General features: G+C 43.1%; 1 protein-coding gene across 2 annotated transcripts in view; it reads left to right on the forward strand.

Moving 5' to 3' along the window:
• Positions 1-22,017, forward strand: part of jupb (junction plakoglobin b) — a 73,169-nt gene that overhangs the window by 15,291 nt on the left and 35,861 nt on the right. Inside the window, exons 2-3 of one of the 2 annotated variants that reach the window (XM_056582187.1) lie at positions 16,366-16,421; positions 18,019-18,246. The exons of the other annotated variant lie outside the window; for it this stretch is intronic. Of the exons in view, the coding sequence (XP_056438162.1) occupies positions 16,409-16,421; positions 18,019-18,246 (241 nt within the window). The 5' untranslated portion in view covers positions 16,366-16,408. The remainder of the gene's footprint in view (positions 1-16,365; positions 16,422-18,018; positions 18,247-22,017) is intronic. 2 annotated transcript variants of the gene reach the window in all.

Below are 22,017 nucleotides of genomic sequence, written 5' to 3' on the forward strand. Positions count from 1 at the left end.
ACAGTGCAATGTTGTGATGTTTTAATAAATGTAGTCTTCTATCTGATTAAATTGTATTCGTTCGCACTTATTTGACACTCGTTCTGATGATTTTAATAGCTTTAAGTGTAAAAACGGAATTCATGAAAATTAAAACGGAAAAAACGGAATTTGGAAAAAATGAAAACGGAAATTGGAAAAAAATAAAACGGATTTCATAGGGCCCTACATGAGGTCCAGTAAGTGACAGAAACAAATGCTAAATATAAGAAAGAGCGTCAGTGGCACGGTTTTAGTTTGCATGGAAATATTGTCACAGCACTGTACCAAAATGTAATTATTCACCATCTGGTCGATGTAGAAATGTTACACTGGTGGCCTCGATCCTTTGTAAAGCCTTTCCCCAAACAAATAAATTCCCGGAACAATCAGAGCCCAGGGGAGGGAGTTGCTGGGCGTAGAAATAGACGGAGCAATCAAAATAGTTTTTATCCTGAATCATCTGAATAATTATTAATTATTAGATCATTATTATTATTATATTTTCTCAGAGGAGATTATGTTTCGCGCAACTTGGAACCGGATTCCGCAATAGTTAAGTGAACAAGAACATTATTCTTGACCCGCTCGAGATATTTGAAATAAATATTATGGTCACACCAAGGCCAGACCGATATTCATTGTAAAACGCAAACGTGACTATCTGGATGGACTCACAAGGTTGTAGAGAGTCTCTTATTGCAAGAACTGTGAATGATGAATATTAATGCTCGGATCAGAAACTCAAGGTGTTGAAAGCATGTCATTTAAATCCTTTAAGTCCAGTTCTGGTCAAGCTTTCCCACCTTTCAAAAAAATTGTCACAGTCCAGAGAGTGAATTTGGCACGTGAAAATAGAGAACAAGACATTGCAATCTTTCCTCACCTTCTCTCTTTCTCTGTCACCTCCTTCCTTAGTTTCATCCTGTCCCCTGCATCCAGTTCTCAGAAGAAAAACAGAAATGTAATGCTCATAGCAGAGCTCAGAGGAACGATAAATTAACCAAAATAGGAGCATAATGCGCTGTGAGGGAAGAGGGAAGGGAGTAGAATAGGTGGGTATTCTCTCGGCATTCCGAATTAATTAATTCAAGAATGAATTCATTAATCGCCTACTCCCTCCGTCCTCTTTTCCCCTCTCATCGTCCCCCACACTGTCTGTCACTCTCCCTTCCCTTCGGACTTTGACTATATGTTTCTGGATGTGTCATCGCATACACAAACATGCTCCCATGTGGCCTGGCACATACATACACACAAACACACACGCATACACATACACACACACATACACATACACATACACACACACCGCCATGTCTCCCTATATTTAGCAGGGGCTGAGTGACACCCAGTTCTGGAGCTGGGCTTTGGCTGCCATGTGTTTCACTGCAGATAGGTGTTAATAGGATTCCTCACTCACACTGGACGAGCAACAGAGTCTGTCACACACACACACACACACACACACACACACACACACACACACACACACACACACACACACACACACACACACACACACACACACACACACACACACACACACACACACACAAATACATCAACCCACCCCCACTCACTGGCACACGCCTACAAAACACACAAATGAACACAAACACATACCAATGCAGAAACAGAAAATCACGAGAGAGAAAGAGGGAGAGGAAGAGAGAGAACTATGACTATGAAGACTCTGAAGAAGCGACAGGTTCCCTGTACACAGAGAGAGAGACTCCCAGACATGGAGGGATGAACACGTGTAACAGCGCTGCATTTGCTCTGTGCTATCTGTTTGCAGAAACATGAAATATTGATGCTGTGGTTGACACAGAGCATCCCCGATGCAAGCCGGCGGTTTCCTCCATTGACCCGACACATTCTCAGAGAATACTAGTGCCCATAAATTAATATTATCGTTGCCCCCGTTCCCGATTGGTTGATGCACTGATGTCTCAGTAATTCTCTATTTATGTAAGAAGGAGGAATGCAGTCTTATATTTTCTGCATTTTCTGAGAGTTTCACTCTCTGGGCCCAGATTAATCAATATGACTTTGTACTTTGTTATTCCATCAGATACTTTTGCTTGACATGTAGTTAAGGAAATGTAGGAGAAGGTTTGCGGTGGTTCTAACTTCTAAATTCCTCTGTTTGTGTGCTTGTGTGTTTATGCGTGTGTGTGTTTGTGTGTGTGTGTGTGTGCTGTACGTAGAGAAATTGCATATGTCGGAAATCTGCTGACAATATGGATATCAGAAGGTTGATCTCAATCTCCGTCAGCCAAATTAATTCCAAGTCTCTTTTCCGGCTTTTCTTTTTCCTTCAAAAAATGTTTTTTATGCATTGGTATTTGCGCATTGTTCCACTTTGTTGAGCTATGGTGTGTGTGCGTGAGTGTGTGCGTGTACGTGTACGTGTGAGAGAGAGATAGAGAAAGGCAGAAATAGTGTGCACGCCGCGCGTTGCATGAACATTCCTCACTCTAACTTTCTTTTGGGGTTTGGGGGGGGGAGAAAACACAGAAACACAGAAACACGGAGTGACGGTGGCTCTTGCGTCTCCCCAACCAGAGGCCCGGCGATAGGGGCTGTCTGGCTGTCACGGCATGCAATCAGTCAGCACTTCCTGGTGTCCGTATCCACACCTCACTTCCTCCTGCTAATCTGGAGCTTCTGATAGCGTCATCCGTCATCATGAGTGGCTGCAGTCAGGGCCTCATCATCCACGATAACGATTAACTATAGCATCCTCTCTTTGCCCGACCCGGCTGGGATTAACGAACACGCGCTTCTCGCAAACAATTAAATGCTTATTACGCTTATTGCCGCTTGCAGACCGTGGAGGAGTTCGTCAAATGTTTTCGGTGTTGGTCGTTTTCTTTTTCCTTGGTGTGATTTCACCTTTCCTTTGATTGTGACGTTGTTTTTTGGTTCGCGGTTACGTATGGACTGAAGAAAGGCAGTTTTTATTTCATTACTTTCAGTGGATAAATTCTAAACGATTATTACTTTCCGCTTGAACTGTAATCTATAATACATTTTCTAGTGGTCGACCCTGCCGCACGCCACCTCGATGGCTTCACTGTGCTCCTCCGACACTGGAACAGAAATATATTGGAGTTGGAAGAAATGTAACAGTCCACCGTCATTCAATACTGGCATGTCAGAGTTCTTCTTGCGTGTGTGTGTGGTGATGGCTGTTCTATTCTGTTTGCATTGATCGCCCAGTGCATTGATCGGTCCAATGCACCACAGGTGTGCTTCCCCACCTTAGCCCCAGAGGCTAATCAGTCTGACTCTTGGCCAGGTGAGGCTGCTTCAGCCACCAACAACTCAACACACGTTAATGAGGTGGGCGTGTCTAGGGGTTAGGGTGTTTGACTGCCAGCTGAAAGGTTCCTTGTGATTCAAAGCCCAATGTCTCCAGTCCATCCGTTCATTTAGAGAATTGCGCCCGGCCCTGCTTATATCCACAACTCACAGTAAGTCCCTCTGGATAGAAGAGTATGCTAAATGCTGATGACTTGTTAGAGCTTGCCTAAATGAGGTAAACAGCGTGTGCTTCAATTTTACTTAACAGTAATGAGTTGTAATTATCCCGCTGCACTTATATAAGAAGCAGAGGGGTGATTGTCCATAAAATCTCTTCTTCTCCTCTCAGACATCTCAAGGCAACATGTTTTTTAATCCGATGAACACAACTCCAGGTGGAAAAACAAGTGTGACTAAGAGACTTAGGCCCAATCCCATTTCTAGCCCTTACCCCTTCCCCTTACCCCTCCCCCTTACCCCTTCCCCTTGCCCCTCAATACAGAGGGGTAAAACGTTCCCCTAAGAAATGGGACGCCCCTCCATTACGTGGCTTCATCGTCGCTGACTGCTATGTCAACAGAAGCCACGAGTAGGCATGTTTCAGATCAAGCATACGTTGCGTTGCGTTGCCTCACATAACATAATGAATTAGTGGATAAAAACGTCAGAAATGCTGGCGTTAACTTCCCTATGTGATGCAACGCGTCACATGGCTTTAAAAACTCGCTGGATCTCCATTGTAACTCTGTCCGTCTGCTTTTCTGTGCATATGCTCTTTCAAATAAATGCAGACATAAGATACTCCCCTCAACATATCAAAACATTGCCATAGGATAGGATAGGATAGGATTTTATTTGTTGTCATTGCACATACACACAGGTACACACAGGTACACACAGGTACACACAGGTACACACAGGTACACACAGGTGCAACGCCAAACCACTCCCCAGGGAAACAAAAGGCATGCCATAGGGAACAACGAAACCAACTTACTTAGGAACCAATATTTGGTGGAGTTCACATAAAAAAAGGTATGAACAATGATAAAAAATAAAACAAAATCAAATTAAATTTAGCTCGGCTACACACACACACACACACACACACACACACACACACACACACACACACACACACCAAAATACTAAATTACAACAAAAACAATGGTCTCGTTTGGTTGATACATTCATTAGGCTATTGGTATAATGACACAGACATTCAATGGGCTATTGAGCTCAACACAGAAATACCAAAGTAGAAAACAGACGCAAGAATGAAAAGATTGAACAACGTAAGACTCACTCCCACTGTTTTCTGGCGATCATTTTCGATTTTAGGAACTCATTGTCCCTGGTCCCCCTGAAATTAATGAGCCGTCTGGTCTCCTGTGGTGTCCCTGAGGTAAAGGTGGAAAGGAAATCTTCAGTTTGACAGGCGAGCGACGTAGCCAAGGTGGCAGCTTTACCGATATCAAAGCAGTGCGCCGGTATAATCAACCAAGGAATAGTAGTAGTAAGCATATCCACTGCACACAAATGTTACTTGAAACCTTAACATGTCATGTCAAGGGTTATCGGATATCTATCTCAACAAATAGCGATAGCGGAACACATTAGCATCGGCTTCTAGTGATTCAAAACAAACTTGACTAGTGAATCAAAACAAACTTGACTAGTGATTCAAAAATAACTTCACAATTAAAAACCACTCGAAAATAGTATTATTACACCAGTCTGCCGTAATTAAAGTGCTGAAAATACTTACATTTGTGCGTGTCCTTCGCTTGAACCATCGCTGCTGTTTGTTTATTTGGCGATTTCGGTTGGCCACTAGAGAGCGCTAAAATCTTGTATAGTTCAACGGTTATTTACCGTTATGTAATGTTTTATATCGAGCTCAGAGATCGCATTGTCCGTGTATGACTTCGAGCTGAATATACAGTCAACTTTACATCATGAGTCCGAATGATAACTAGTAAAAATGCATTTTCGGCCGGATTTTCCTCGAAGCCCTCCCTTTGAAGTGTGGTCATTGGATAGATTCGTTTCAAGCTACGTATTCGCTTCGTTTCAAGGGCTACGTAGCCTTTTGTCTTCGCCCTACCCCTTAACCAAAATGAGAATTGGGACACCCTTACCCCTTCAAACCAAGGGGGAGGGGTAAGGCGGAGGGGTAAGGGGTAGAAATGGGACGCAACCTTACTATACACTTACACGTACTACTCTAGAATGTGAATTGTGTTGTGCACGTTCCACTAGCCTACCGTACGCAGGAATCGATCGCGGCAAGGTTACCAAACAAAGATGACACACTGCATCAGAAGTGTCTCTAGTGACGTCTGCCGCTGCCCAGCCATCCAGAAGACGCTGACAGATTGCCTTATATATTGTTTTTCCAGGGGGGGGGGGGGGGCGCCGCCGCCATTGTTGTGCTCATTAGTTATCATAACAGCCGCTTCGGAGCGTTGTGTTGACTAATGATCAGATAGAAGACACACCTGCTCCTTGACTCCTATTGATCAGTCAGCGCAGCCGTCAGGAGTCTGCTGTCCGCCGGGGATGATTGGACGACGCACAGCTTCCCTTTTGACAGCGACATGGCAGCAGTCAAAGCTCTCCATGAGGACACTTGTTGATTTAGTGAGCCTTACCTCAGACCAGTGTTCCTGGGCATGGGTCTGATTGGTCAAAAGGCTGCGTTATACCTATATGTGAATTCCTTCATTTATCATTGGTTGACGTGATTCTTCGTGTCTTAATTTGAGTAGGTTGGCTAAGGCAAGTCACTATCTTTTTTATCTTTCAGAATAATACATTTGGTTGAGTCTGTCTGAAGCCATGAGTCCATGGAATCAAGTGGGGATTTGCGAGGCAGTCAAGAAACGACTGCTTCATTGCTAATAATAATTATGTGGTCACTCAGCAGATGTTTTTTTCGAAATCGATTTAACGCTGAATTTGTAGCGGCCATCTCACTAAGCAGCCAATCAGAGCTGGCCATTTTGCTGATGCCTTCAGGTGCACTGAGGACATAAGAGATCAAACCCGGTACATTCTGTCGTGACTCAAACTCGCCGAGCCAAGGAGAGAAGCAGTTGCGGCGCAACAGGACATTTAAATGTCAGGCGGTAACAGAGTTCATTATCCAATAACCATCCCCACAGGGGGCCTCAGTCAGAGAGGAGCCTATTGTTGTCTATCTGTATCCCAAACGACCGGATCGCCCCAGCACATCCATTCCTCTGCTTTAGTTTTTAACTTGCAAATCTCTCCATGCGGATTAAAGTTAATGTTCATGAAATAACCCAAAACATAAACCATGTGTTTTGTTGTCTCATCAATAAAATCAACTGGAAAAGGCTTAAAGTGTTAAAAAACGTTAGCAAATATAATTGCACTGTTGTGTAAGAGCAGCATTCAGTTCGATTGACAGTTGGAGGGGAGTTGCCTGTAGTCCAACCAGCACAGCTTGCTTTTAAAACCCTGTAAGAGCCTCCCAGTGCCGTAGCGGCACAGTCAACCTGTGACAGGTTGTTGACGATTATTATTCACTGGCCCAGAAATGTTAATCAGCTTGTTTCCACGGACGGAAAAATATGCATCTCTGCAAGCATTTCTAAATGATGAGACGTTTACTCGTGTCGTTTGAGTTGGGGGGGGGGGGGGGGGGGGGGGGTTCGGGGCGTGGCAGTGGCGTCTCCGGTAATGAATGCGTTGTCTGGAGGGGCCCGGCAGGGCACTCTGCTGAATATTAGAACGTTTTGGATTGGCTGTCACCATGTCTTATTGATGTGGAGGAGGATGATGCTGCTAGGGTGGATGCACGACTGCACGCAGAGACTTTCCGCGGATTATATGAGGTGAAGGGAAACACACACACACACACACACACACACACACACACACACACACACACACACACACACACACACACACACACACACACACAGAAATTTACAAAGACACAAACGCACGCACACACATACACATTTATGCACACATTTACATTTACACAGTTACAAACACATTTAAACAATAACAGTAACAAAATTGAACACACATGAAGAAAAGTACACACTGCTCACACACACACACACACTGACACACCACACACGACACAGAGAGTCATTGTCATGCACACTGGCACTAGCCTTATTTTTAACAGGCTGAAAGAGGGCTGTAATGGGTGTCTAATTGGCAGCTGCACACGGGGGACTGCACGCTTTCTCTACTGGCAGATATGCTCCCGGTGTGCTGCTGTCTGTGTTTGTGTATGTGATGTGTGTGCCTGCCTGCCTGCCAGCATGCGCGTGTGTGCAGGTGTCTCCCAGTATGACACCCTTGGGTGCCTGTGTTTTCTGCTCTCCTACCCATCCTTATGTTCCTCATTTCTGCACTTATGTTTGTTTACGTCCTCCTCTCCTCATCATCTTTGTCTCCTGCGGTGGACTATTTTGTGAGTTTTCGTGTTTTTTCGGTTCGCTTTTATAGATCGGTAGGAGCGGCGTTGCTCATGGGGAGCCGCCATCTTCCGTCCTGCGGTTTGCATTCACTTGCTTGTCTTGTTTTTTGGGTGTACTTCTTTTTATTGGTGTTCTTTGGGGCTTAAGGCCCTTTTAAGTGAACCGTAAACGCCTCATTTACCGCAAGGTGGTTAGTTTTATTTATGTGTCTCCGGCTCTTTCTCGGTTTCGATCCCGAGTGGAGAGACTAGCGAGCCGTTCAAGCGGTGAGGTTTTCACCTATCGTGAGGTCACACACCGCTCACCACACACCCTGCTCTGAGGGACAGCCCAGGAAAAACACACAATTCAATAATAGCCGTAGATGTGGAAACTGTTATGAGTGAAATTTGATGTTCATGAGACTGAAAGTGAAATCATTTCATTAAAAATAATGCAAGCTAATTTGAATTGCCTTTTTAAGGCTGTGAACAAATAATTCATACGTTTTTAATTTCCGCAGTATAAACCGCGACAAGGCTGTGCGTTTGTCTTTTCATCTCCCGACTAAATGTGTGCGTGTGTGTGTGTCTGTGTGCTTGCGGTAGTTTTGCCTGTGTGCAAATATTTGAATTAAAACTAAAATAGAAGCAAATGGAAGCAGTGACTGAAGGGAAATTGCTGTAGCAAGAGGAAGTGCACAAGAAGATGTGAAGAAGACCTGTAGGGAGAGATGGAGAGAGAGAGAGAGAGGAGCTGTAGGGAGAAGAAAGATCAAAGGAAATACAGCTGAGAGATGGAGGAGAGTGGGGGGGGGGTGATAAGAGAAACCATGTGTCACATATTCAGCCCAGGAAAAATTCCTTTTGCCCCTCTTTCCGTCCGTCTCCGGGTTTGTCTGACCGACGTCTGCCTTTTCCATCCAGTTTGAAAAATGGCTTCCTGGCGTTCTGTCCTTATGAAGCGAGCCTGCTTGTCTCTGTCTGCCCTACATATGTCAGTCTGCGTTGCATACTCTGTATCGCTGTGTATTTGTATTGCCTGACTGGCTGTATGGCTGCCAGTCTCTGCTTTCCTCCACAGTGAATACCATTGGAATCACATATATTTTTGTTTCTCTTCCCTCCTTGGAAAATAAATACTTGGGCCACAGGAGGGAGAACGGGACATTCGGGGAATAAAGAGATTACATTGTTTTACAATAATGCAACCATGAGTACTAACTTGTTTAATAAAAAGCAACTACAACTAAAAGCAGGATTAGTGGGGCTCGAAAGTACATTTTACTGGACAGATTTACCACATGAACAGCCCAAAACATTCCTCATCCTACATGCAAATACCTATCCAGATAATGGTGCACATTGGAATATATTTAAGGCGTTGCAAGACGAGCAGCAGAAAGCACACAAATTAACCAAACTATTGAGAAAGCGCCCTAACCCTGTCTTATTTGCTCGTTCCTTTCTGTTGCCATGGAACCAACTCGGAATCCGCCTGCTCTGAATATTTAAAGCGAAATTATAACCCAATAATAATTGCAGGGTTGTTTCTCTGTCAATCAAAGCATGGGGCTTCTCTCGCTATGCTTTAGTTTTTCTTGCGGTGAAGGAAGTATGGAGCTAAGTACTGGCCTCCGAAGGCCTATGGCAGGAAGGTGTCTGTCTCGCTTTCAAGCATGCCTTCACTTAGCAACACATTGCTCCAGCAGCAGCAGCAGCAGCAGCAGTGGCAGCCACTAGAGTTGTGAGACGTCTGCCTGGATTTTACCCCCGGAGCACAAGGGACGGCTGGGGCTAGTGTTCATGTAGACTAGCGTCTCAGGGAAAATATTCTCCTCCATTTCAGGAAGACAGCAAGAACGAACGAAAGGGAGAGGGAAAGGGACAGGGAAAGATATTAAGCAATGGATTGATAAAAAGGGAGATGGAAAGAAAAATATCGAATTTTTGACAGGGCAGATATAAAGTTAGACGGACGGAGAGACAGGTAGTTAGATAGACAGTGAGATAGATGGATAGATAGACAGGTATACATACAGCGAATACATAGATTGACATCTAATGAATAAATCTCTCGGGCAAAGAAGAGAGCTGAATCTTGGCAATATTTCGACATGACACACGCATACACATCTCACACAAACCCTCAGATTTGCCCAAACAGTGTGCACAATCACACACGCGCACACACATCGAAAACCTAAAACCTTGGTCTCTGCCAGCTCCAGGCTGTTTACATTCAGACAGCAGCTTCCCTAATGAACTGTAGATCCAGCAGTCTGGACACTGTCAGTTCGCTGTGTGTGTGTGTGTGTGTGTGTTTGGGCCTGTGTGCGCGTCCTGTGTGTGTACGCCTGTGTGTGTTTGTGTGTGTGCTTGTGTGAATGATATTGGATCGCTGCCGTACAACTTCGTTCTAAATGTTCCAATTACTAAGGCAGCAATCTCCCCCGGGTCTCCGATAGAGTCCATCGCAGAGAGGGAGGCAGACAGAGAGAGGGAGTGGGATAGAGAGCCAGACAAACAGACAATGACAAAAACGCAAAGTAAAGGATAATGGATGGTTAAGTTGACAGTTCTCCCCGGTAATGGCCCTTCTCAAAAGTTTATATTATATTCAATTGTTATAACTTATTTTTAAGAAACAAAAAAACTTTGTACGATAAGCTTGTATAGAATACATGGTGGAAATTCCACTTTAATATACTTTACGAAAATAGTAAGAATGTATGGTTTTGGTGTCCATATATATACATATATATATATAAATATATACAAAAATGATCAATATAACATGGTAGAACATGATTAAAACGCTGAAAAGTGAATGTTTGTTGAACCTATTGGCTGAGCTTAGCAAACGCCTATCACGTTACTGGCTAATCAGCCGCAGTCAGATCAGCTCATTATTTTCAACTTGGCTGTGTACCTGCAGCACACAACAACAACACATTTTAAAACATCCCAGTCAAAGCTACATATACTGCCATCATGAAGGTGTAGGTTTGATTTGTGCACAGAAAAATATGTATTCTTTCCGTGTTGCTTGTGTGGTTGTGTGCTGAATGACAGAGAAGGCGACCAGAGAGGTAGAAGCCGGAAGAATAAATCATGGGGTGGGCTTTCAAGAGGGGTAGAGAAAGAGAGATGTCACACACACGCACACACACACACACACACTCCAAGATTGTCTGTGTCTGCCAGCTTCAGTTAGATTTCCATTTACCATTCAATTTTGTAGTTCTGACAGGAGGTATGGGGCCTTTTACTGAGACACACAAATACAGGCAGAAGCACACTTGTGTGTGCGCCGCGCACACACACACACACACACACACACACACACACACACACACACACACACACACACACACACACACACACACACACACACACACACACACACACACACACACGCATCATCATAATCACACACAGTAATTTTCAAGTGCTGCCATTATGGAAGTCCTGCTGGCTGATTGTCATAGTCACTGAAAAGATATTATGCCATTGTCCTGTTTTTTGATTGCTCTTATGCAAGGTTTCACATAAGCATTTGAACTTAGATTATATGGAAAATGAATATAAAGGTAGGATTACACACCATTAAGTGAAAAAGTGTCCCATTTCTGCTCTTACACATCTGGAGTTGGTACCATGGATGGTGAGCCCAGAAAAGAAAAAAAAAATGCTTATACAAGTGATTGCATCAGCAGCAGTGACAAATTTCTCACTTCTACCTTTAAAAAAAAAAAAAATTCCCACGCCATTTATTTTATTCAACACAAAGGATCATGGGTAACACTGGAAGTGTTTCAGAGCGTGCCCCCACACCCGACAAACCCTTTCGTGGTTCTCTTTTCAAGTCAATCTGAATCCACGCTCAGGGCTTTTGTGTGTTGGTTGCTCTCTACGATTAGATGATTCAATGATTAAAAAAAATGACAACATAAAGAAACCCATGCCATGTCTCTCCCTGTCTCTCTCGCTCTCTTCAACCATCTTTAAGTCGGCCCATCCATTTATTCATCTCTCCAACCGTCCATGGATCTTCCTTTTGTCTCTGCTATGATTCTTCTTCAGGTAAACAGAACACCATTTCCATTCAAGCATCACACAAACACAGACACACACAAACACGTACACACACCGAGGGGCAAAACGTTTTCAGCATCCCCGACGATCAGACCAAGTGTTTTTCGAGCGGCGAGAGAATGTAGAGCCCCACGTGACACACAAACTGCAGCGAGGGAACAGAACAGTGTGAGTGTCTGTGCAGACACTGAGCCCGTAAAGAGCTCTGAGGTGAGCTGTGTTGACCTCACCCCCACGGCCCCACATAATGGGTCTGAAAACACTGCAGTGGGAAACCCAGAACGATGCCTGCTAAATGACTTTTGTCATTTTTTCGCTTTTTCTCCTGTGCTTCTTTGTTCTTCCAAACATCACAGAACAAATTGGATGCATGAAGCGACAGGGGCGATACTTAAAACAGGCAATTACCATGATGTTCACACACCAAAAAACACCCATGTATTTTATTCCATCTACTGCATAATAGTTCTTGTCCTTTTTGTTATAAAACAGTGTGGCGTTATAGAGCTGTCATGACACACAATGCACACGGCCTACACTTCACAATTATGTGCACTAAAGATGCAGTGACATGCTAAGTGCACCCACAGCTGTGTGTGGGTGTGCGCGTGTGCGTGCGTGTTTCTCTTCATTTCCCACCCCCAGCTTCCATTTGCTTGGCTTTCAGCACTCTCCCCTCCATCTCTCATCTCATTACTTCCTCTCCTTCCCCCTCCCTCTCTCTGCTCTTTATTTTCCTCTTTAGAAACTTTTATAAAGTTGATCTCTCATCCACCTGACATTTGTCTCCTCTCATTGTTCGCTCCTCCCTCCCCAGCGCCCCCCTTTTATAACCTTTTATTCACTCATTTTACAATATTTTCTTCCAACTTTGTTTTCTTTGTCCTATCTTTTTTCTCTCTCTCACTCTCACTCTCTCTCTCTCTCTCTCACTCTCTCTTTCACTCTCTCTCCTTCCCCACCCAAAAACCTCTGGCCTCCCACCTCGTTCTACCAGGGACTCGACGCTCGCCTCATTAGCTCCACTCTCTCTCTCTCTCTCTCTCTCTCTCTCTCTCTCTCTCTCTCTCTCTCTCTCTCTCTCTCTCTCTCTCTCTCTCTCTCTCTCTCTCTCTCTCTCTCTTTCTCTCATTCATGCCCCTTTTAAGTTCTATAAGAGGGGGCCCCTCCAATGTAACAGAAAGAGACGCAGTGACATTTAGCGCTGCGTGTGTGTATATTCTCTGCTTGGTACACACGTTTAATTAGGCAAGGGGTGGCAGTGGGCGTCTGGGGTGGGGGGGAGCTTTGGCGTGGGACGAGACAAACCTTTGAGCTGGTTGGAAGGGAGGAGGAGGGTAGGGGAGATGACTAGAGGAAGGGGGAGATGACTAGAGTGGTGATTTACCAAATGTTTCACGGTGGGCGAACCGTGCAAGGCTGGACTTTGAGAGATAAGTCGAGAGAGATGTGGGATACACAAGAATACTGTGGCCGCCATCAGACACAAGAAATTAAAGCGAGGAATGAACAGTTAAAGGGGAGATGTGGTAATAATCGTGCCAAGACGAATATGACATTTTCCGCGTGTAATTATGTTATCTTTTGAATTGGCCTTGGGTTTGGCTATGCCCTAGTCTTCCTATGGCCTGAGGTAAACTAATGGCACTTTCGAATAGACACAACATCAAACATATTCATAAAAACTATAATACCTTGCCCCAATAGTCCTCTGGGCTTTATTCCTACTCACCACTTGTGATGTGTTTATAGCTTTGGCCAAACAGACATAAAAAGTACAAGCTAATCGAATAGGTAATCTTTCTATTTTGTATAGGTTATTGTTTATGATCGGTAGGGCCTGCTTATGGTATAAAGTGGACAGATAGACCCAATAGTAGTGAGGTTGCATCATGATTGTTAATTGTTAACAATTGTTAATAATGTTGATTTTATTTTTTAAACACTGCACTGTAAGGTGACCTTGAGTGCTATGAAAGGCGCCCTCAAATAAAATGTATTATTATTATTATTATTATTATTATAATATATCAGATATTATGATGATACAGGACTAAACAAGAAATCAAATATTCATCTCAAGCATGGTCAAACCTTTGCCATCTCAGAATCTATTCATAATTTTTTTTATCCATTTTTTTGTACTCTGTGACCTTTCTCTGACCACGTCCAAACGGGGACAGGCCCCTAAAAACAGTGATTTCTCTCCAAAATGGGAGCCATCCCTGGACACAGGGAACGTCTAGTCACCCTTGCTAATGCTAAACTTGCTTGTTGATTGGATGAGGTATCGAAGACCTGATATTAAGGGTTTCAGCAAACATCTAGCCCCATGGGCGCATCATCACCTCATCAGTAGGCAACGTGGATGTCCCGCTGTCAATAGAGCTTTAAGACCACAATATCATCCCTCAATTTATGAAATTGGCAAAAGCCGCTCTGTAGCTTGCCAACCATCTCCACACCTTTTAAAGATGTTGGGTGGTTAGAGCTTGTTTATTCATGTTTTTCATGAAACAATCTCTTGTGATATGTCAGACAGGCAACATGTGTTCTCATTATCCAGTGTTTTATCTTGCATATAAAAGGATCCCTTTCCCTTTGTTAAATCCTCTCTCCTGGTTTGAATAACAGATGAGGGTTAATTGCTAAGAAACTACTAAGGCCTTGGCACTGAAGGATTTAGTTTAGTTTTTTATGGTCTTTTCGTTTGCCTTAATAAAACTATGAATGCAAACACATACATGGTTACATTTTTGGAGATAAACGTCTGCTTAACAGATGTGGTGTGGCAGCCTGGTTATGTTTTACTGTCTCACAGATGACGTACATCAAAGATATTCCAAATAGTCTTGTCAGTATTATTGTCCTCGGTCTTATCCTATGAGCATATTAGTTCTTACTACGTTTACTTGTTGCTGCAGAAGTAATAAGAGCTGGCGAAATCAAATAAATCTGGGAAAATATGATTTCTAAAGTTAAAAGTATTTCTTGTAGTAGTAGTAGTAGTAACAGTGATATTAGTAGTAGAAGGAGAGGTAATATAAAATAAATATTAAATACGATAATGGAGTAAATAGTGTTTAATCTAGTGGAAATAGTAGTAGAAGGAGAGATAATATTAACTAAATATTGTTATATGGTATCGGGCTAAATCTTTCTTATTCTTCACTGTCTACCACTCTTGAGTCCCAGCGCACCCAAAGGGCCATCCAAAACTTCCTTCTGCCGCGTAGCTTCCTAGCGTACCACTTCCCCCTCTGTGGAAATGAATGGAGGCCATTAGCCTTAAGAACCAGGGCAAGGCTGTGGCCCTTAAACGATCCGGTGCACCTTCCCGCCTGGTACAACCTAGCCCGGGATCCCCCCCCCACACACACAGGGGGTCTCTGCGGACGTTGGAACATCTCCATTTACGTTTCCTGACAACGTTATTGAGTCTTTTGGAAACCTACAGCGTTTTATTTTGCGCGGCGCAGTGTCGTGTGGCTGTGTTTGGTGTCATCGTCGGGTGTTTATTTACTCGTTCAGTGACACTTGAGACACAAGGCATCAGGTTTAAGATCGGCTCATGAATGAAACATTGTTGATCCCGGAGGATTCGTGGTGGGGTTGGGGGATCAGTAACAATGCTGACTTGGGCTTGAATGTCACTCGTTAACGAAAAACACATTCATGCATATTCACATAAACACACGCACGTACACACACACACACACACACACACACCACACACACACACACACACACACACACACACACACACACACACACACACACACACACACACACACACACACACACACACACACACACACACACATGCACACAAACACGGGCAGAACATCAAACTCACTCGTCTTAACAATTGATCATAACGATTTCATTATTATAATAATGATTTAATAGCTGTCGCCTGAGGGTATTTTTGGTGCCTCGTGATATGTCGCTTTCAAACTGATCTTGCACATCTGTCACACACACACACACACACACACACACACACACACACACACACACACACACACACACACACACACACACACACACACACACACACACACACACACACACACATAATTATCTTCTCGGGTTGCGTAATGTGGTGGGAGGGGGGTCTTGCGATGAAAGATGTTGAGCCCTCTGGGATTAGTTGACACATTTTCAAAAACGCTTTTCAGTCTTTTGCTTTTAAAAATGGAACAGATCTTTAACTTTTAACCCTCACAATTTACCAACTATTGATCCAATTAAAATGAATACACATATTTCTGTTATTATGGTGAATGATGAAGATATATTGTATCAACCACCATATTTATTAATAAACTATGTGTATAACTGTTAATTATGTTAATTATTACTGTTAACTGGCATACCACCCTCTCTCCGTTTCAAACTCTCTCTTTCTCCCTTTCTCTCCCACTCTTCCTTTCTCCCTCACCGGCTCCCTCTTTCCCTGTCTTATTCTCTCCCTCTTTCCCTTTATCCAGGTCATAAATCATTGAACACAGTGGTCAACGTTGGGCAGAGATTATGTCCATGCAAAGTAAGTAGGCCTAACTGCTGACTGCATCCCCACAACATTATAGTTATACCAGCAATAGCAACAATAACAGCACTGAGGGATGTGATCCCAATTAGCAATATGGATACTTAAAGTGAAGTGCTGTTGTACTCAGTGGTACATTTAAACAATTATCCACCAGAAACTCTTCTGCTTACTGCAGATGCTTGCCGAGACAAGACAAATCAATGTGACAGTAAGAATCCCAGGAAGGCACGTTCCTTGTGCGGATGACAACAAAAACGATTTTATGCAATAACGGGCGTGGCATAAATAATTCCTGCATCCACATAAAAACCCACCAGATGAAGATGATTGATTTTTATTTCATGGCACATAATATGAGACAATGATACATTTGATACATACATTTATCTGAAAGAGATGCTACTGAACATGGGGGGCGGATTGGGGGGGGCTGGGTCAGTCGCTGAATGCCTTAACATTAAACACTATTGTTGTTGACAAAACAAGCTGACCGACAACAGAGCCTCCACTGTCGCCACGGGGCGTGGTAGGATAGTAGTGAGTACATTGTTTGGCTCCCGGTTGAAATGTAGTGGGTTCAATTTCCCATTTCTGGAACCTAACCTGCAGGAAGTCCGTGAACAAGTGGCTCCTTAAAGGATGATACCGGTCTGGGCTAAATTAAACACTACTATAATTAGTAGGAAGTACTTTGTTGTGCCTAATCTGCATAAGAGCATGTAGCAAGGATTTGCCTAACTAAAGTTAACTAAAGCTAAAGTAAACAATATTCTTCATGATAAGAGATGAGATTGTGTTCTTATCATTGTACTAGGATTCACTGTTTTTTCTGTCCACAAACTTTCATAAACTCTTTGCTTACGCCACAGGCATTGATTCCAATAGAGGAGGCGGAATAGGTCAAACCAAGCAATTTTACCTAATTGGATTAGTAACTCAGTTTTAAATTAAACAAGGAGGGACAGTGACGTAGCCTACATTTAATCACCCGAACCGGAATTGTCCTTTGGATTCGATGGGTACGATTAGATTAAACTTAATTGTCATTGCAGTGTACTGAGACAATGAAATGCAGTTGACCATCCAACCAGAAGTGCAGAAAAGCAGTAAGAGTATGAGTATATACATAGGCTATGCATATTGTAATATATAAATAATTAATATACAGTATATTGCATATGCAGTATGAACCGTAATAGCGGTGTTGACTAATACATTTCTGATATTATAGAGTAGAAAATGATCAACTATGAACATGAGCAACAACAGCAGTAGGCTAGTACAAGTAATGCCTTGGAGAAGGATGTTATATACCGAATAAGGTTTGAGGTATGAGGGGAATAATACGTTGAAGACACTTGAATGACCTGTACGGTACCTGTATTCACTGGAGGTCTCTTTGGATTAAAGCATCTTTGTGAGGAGGTAACAGAGAAATTAAATGACAGTTAAATTACAGTTTTCAAGGCGCCGATAGTTATGGTGTGTGTGTGTGTGTGTGTGTGTGTGTGTGTGTGTGTGTGTGTGTGTGTGTGTGTGTGTGTGTGTGTGTGTGTGTGTGTGTGTGTGTGTGTGTGTGTGTGTGTGTCAGTGAACGAGGCAGACAGCGTGGTGAAGGTGGCTGAGTGGCAGCAGACATACTACGCCCATGACTCCGGCATCCAATCAGGGGCCACGACACTGCGGGACGACGAGAGCAGCACAGAGTACAGCCTGAACAAGAAGTACGCGGGTAGCGCTAGCACCGCCGCCGCCGGGGTTAGCGCTGGGAGAGGCGGGAACGGGGACGCCGCCGAGGGTGACGCAGACAGCCCCACCGGTGAGGAGACCTCCGGGATCACGTGTTTGTTTTGTTGCTGTTCATCACTGTGGAAGTTTTGTTGGTAGGGGATGGGGGGAAGAAAAAGTGGATTTGTGTGAGAATCGATTTGCTGCGTCAATACTTGTACCGTCAGGTTGACCCCGAAAACATTTTATGTAAACCCCAAACTAACGGCGCCGTCCTCCAGAGGGCGCTATAGTGTATTCGCCGATAGTCGACTGCATCAATTATGTTACGTGCTGTTTGGCCACATTCATTCGAAAAACAATGGCTGACCCAAATGGGGTTAAACCAGACAAAATCATACATAAAAAACGTGATATAGTATTGCTTTTATGTTTAAAGAATCACAATACATTTCTTATTGCCACTTAAATAATTCAGTAAAATTGTATCGTAAGGTCCCTGCTGTGTCCTGTCACTATTAGTCGGTGAGTGTCTGGTCTTTTTTATCCTTGTTTAGCTGTCAGATTCTCATTATGTTCCTGTTTAGATGTATCCGTCCATCTCCCTCTCTCTACCGCTCTGTCCCTGTCGCCTCTATCCATCTTCAGACTCTAAAGCCCTGGCTTGAACTTCACCACTCTTATTTCTGTCTCTCTGTCACCACCTCTCCTCCATAACTCTCTCTCTCCCTTGCTCTGTGTCCCTCACTCTCCCTTCAACTCTCGCTCTCTCACTCTCTTCCCTCTCTTCAGCTCTTTATCTTCCGGGATTTTAGTAGACAACTCACTCGGTCACTGTCTCAATCACTCAATCACTGTCTTCTCCAATCAGTCACTCATTCCCTCACTCACTCACTCACTCACTCACTCACTCACTCACTGAATCAGTGACTCAATCAGTGTCTTATCCTCTCACTTGCTCACTGTTTCATTCACTTGCTGTCGCACTCACTCAATCGCACACTCTGATCTCATATTCACTCAATTTATACTTCGATACAATGTATATTTATATACCACACTACCATACTTAAAGTAAACATATGAACAATACATTACCTGAAAGAATGTTTCACACTATCTACAACCCTGGTTGATAAAAGAACAATTTTATTTTCCTCTCAAAGGATCCCCAAGTGAAAGAAAGATATAATGTTCTGTCATCATCCTCTTCAAAGGCAGGTGGGTATTTATATTTAGTATTATATTGTATTAAGTAGGAGCATTCATCCAGTGTAAGAATATACCGGTTGCTGTCTGCACATTTATCTCCTGCTGTTATTATTATTATTATTATTTTGTACTTTCAAAGCAACCCTTAGAAAACATCATATGCAACACCCGACTATGCTAATGATCACTATAAATAGCTGCCTTTTATAGCAAACTCCAGGAGGAACGGTACAAAGTTACAGTAGCACATCATTACACACCGGTAGAACCAGGAAGGCCATATTCATGAAGCGAGCATGGAGGCAACGTAGCGATGGTGCAGCTAAACCCTGGGATTCTCCTCACTCTCGCCACACCGGATTAATTGTTGGCCCCTGTGTATGTTGGCTCGGCTAAACTACCTCACCAACAGTAGGGAAAACATTGAGGCGTTACCACAAACTGATGAAATATAACCTAGTCTGGAGTCAGACATGGTGTGTTTCATGCCTGAAACATACATAATTTAGTGACTTTTACACAGTGTACACTGTAGAATGTGGAATGTATAGCAAAGAATCTTGTTTTCTACAAGACCGATTTCTCACCAGTCGACTTTCTTATGTCATGAATAGGTCTGGCTTTAACTGGATAGAATGCTAAGCAGGAACCCCAGGTCATTCATCCTATATTTAATCTCTCTCGACCTTATAGAGCATAACTAAAAGGCTGCCATTCAATGAGGAACGAGAGCGGTGAACATTAGCTCTTTGAACCTATTAAGCAGAAGGGATTTCCGGCCCCTTCTCTCTCTCTATACATCTCTCTCTCTCTCTCCCTTTCTCCCTTTCTCCCTTTCTTTGTGGCAGAATTGCACCCCTCTGCTTAAGAATTGCCACATATAGAGTCAAAGCAAAGGATACATCAATGCCACACGTCTCATTGGCTCAGAAGCATGTGCCATTACGGGACAGGAAGAACTTTACGGCCCCCGCGGGAATGTTTCATGCTGCTGTCGGATCTTTAATGGTCTAAGTGCAAAAACACTGTTTTGGAGAATAGTTACGAGGCACAACAGAGTTCCTGCTTTTAACCATTAGGAGGGGCATGCACATGTTTTTTGCAGTTTGAACTACAACAAAAGGGAACTGTTGTCTTGGTACAATAGGGAGGAGTGACGGGACCCAAAGCCAACAACTATGAATCTTAAGAGCCAAGAGGGAGCAGGCGTGGATTTTGTCTACCGATCGTTTTGTTGCAGTGCATATATTTTTCTATCCTAACTATGGATGTTTACTATGAATCAGCCAACTGTGACCATGGTTTGCTCCCTGATATTTACAGCATGGAGGCATCCCTTTGCAAGATGCCCTCCCCCACTACATGCTCCCGAATGACCTATGAGTTACATTATACAGTTAGTTATAGATATCAGCCTGCCCTTTAGACTCTTCAGAGCAGAGACCTCTCCCGTGTGAAACCTTGAACCATCTCGGGCCAAAAAACAAGCCAGAAGCAAGCAGATGAGATGTCACTCATTGATGTCTTGTAGCTTTCTGGTCATTTTGTATAACACAAAATACATGACTTTGTGTTGAAACTACAATCGATGCTTTATAGAAAGGGTTATGCAAACAAATACGCATTCAAACAAGCCCAATGCATGGTTCCAAGCGTAAACGGCTCCTCCATTGCTGACCAAACTTTTGGTTCATCTCTCATTAAGTTGAGAAAAACTTGACTGAGAATTCTATTTCGGAGGTGGTGAAGCAATGACTGTATTTCTAGATATCAAAACATAGGTTGTTAAATCAATCAAGAGGAACTTAATTAGGTCATTTAAGATAACGCCTTTGCGTTAATTAGCTAATGATTTGTGCAGAACAGCACTGATAAGAAAAGCCAACGTCCGAGCTTTCTAAAGATTTCCTTTATGTTGAACTTACAGTTTTTTCCTATCGTTTTAGGCAATTTACCTAAACCATGTTCACATTCCCTAAACACTTCACACAGTGAGCATACCAGTAGACCATGTGAACCAAACTGTGGTTACTTGCCCCTATGCTTAGATACAAATGCTGGCAATGACACCTTCTTCCAAATTTCAATGTTCACTACCGGCAAAACGCTGTGGAACTACAGCATATTTTACCAATGTTTAGATACTCTGTTCAAAACAGTGAACTTTCTGTTCAAAACCTAACAGTAATTTAGATCACTGTAGATGGAAAGATGCTGCATTTGGACAGACAAATGAAGTTACATGTTTGAATAAGAAAAAATATTTAGTTTATAGTTTATTTATTTTATTTTACAGTACCGGTAATTTAGATTTATTTTCCCCCTGTGCACCATAGTTCTTGGTGAATTGGCATGGAATTACTTTTTTTACGTAAAAGCCACACTACATACAATGATCTGTACAAAACACAGAGGATAAGTTTTGCAATGCAAAACACCTGGTGGTCATTTCAGCTAAAGACCTACTCAGCTAAAGACCTACTCAGGTGTTTTACATGTAATTTGTGCCTCGTTGAAAAAGGGCCTTCTTTGGCATTTGCTTTGGACTTCTTTACGTAGTTGGTATAGGAAAATGGATGCAGCAAGAGCAAGAGCAAGAGGCAGAGGCAGAGGAAGAGGCAGAGGAAGAGGCCAAATGCGGAGGATAGGA

Source organism: Gadus chalcogrammus, chromosome 2 (assembly GCF_026213295.1).
Source record: "Gadus chalcogrammus isolate NIFS_2021 chromosome 2, NIFS_Gcha_1.0, whole genome shotgun sequence".
NCBI lineage: Eukaryota > Metazoa > Chordata > Actinopteri > Gadiformes > Gadidae > Gadus > Gadus chalcogrammus.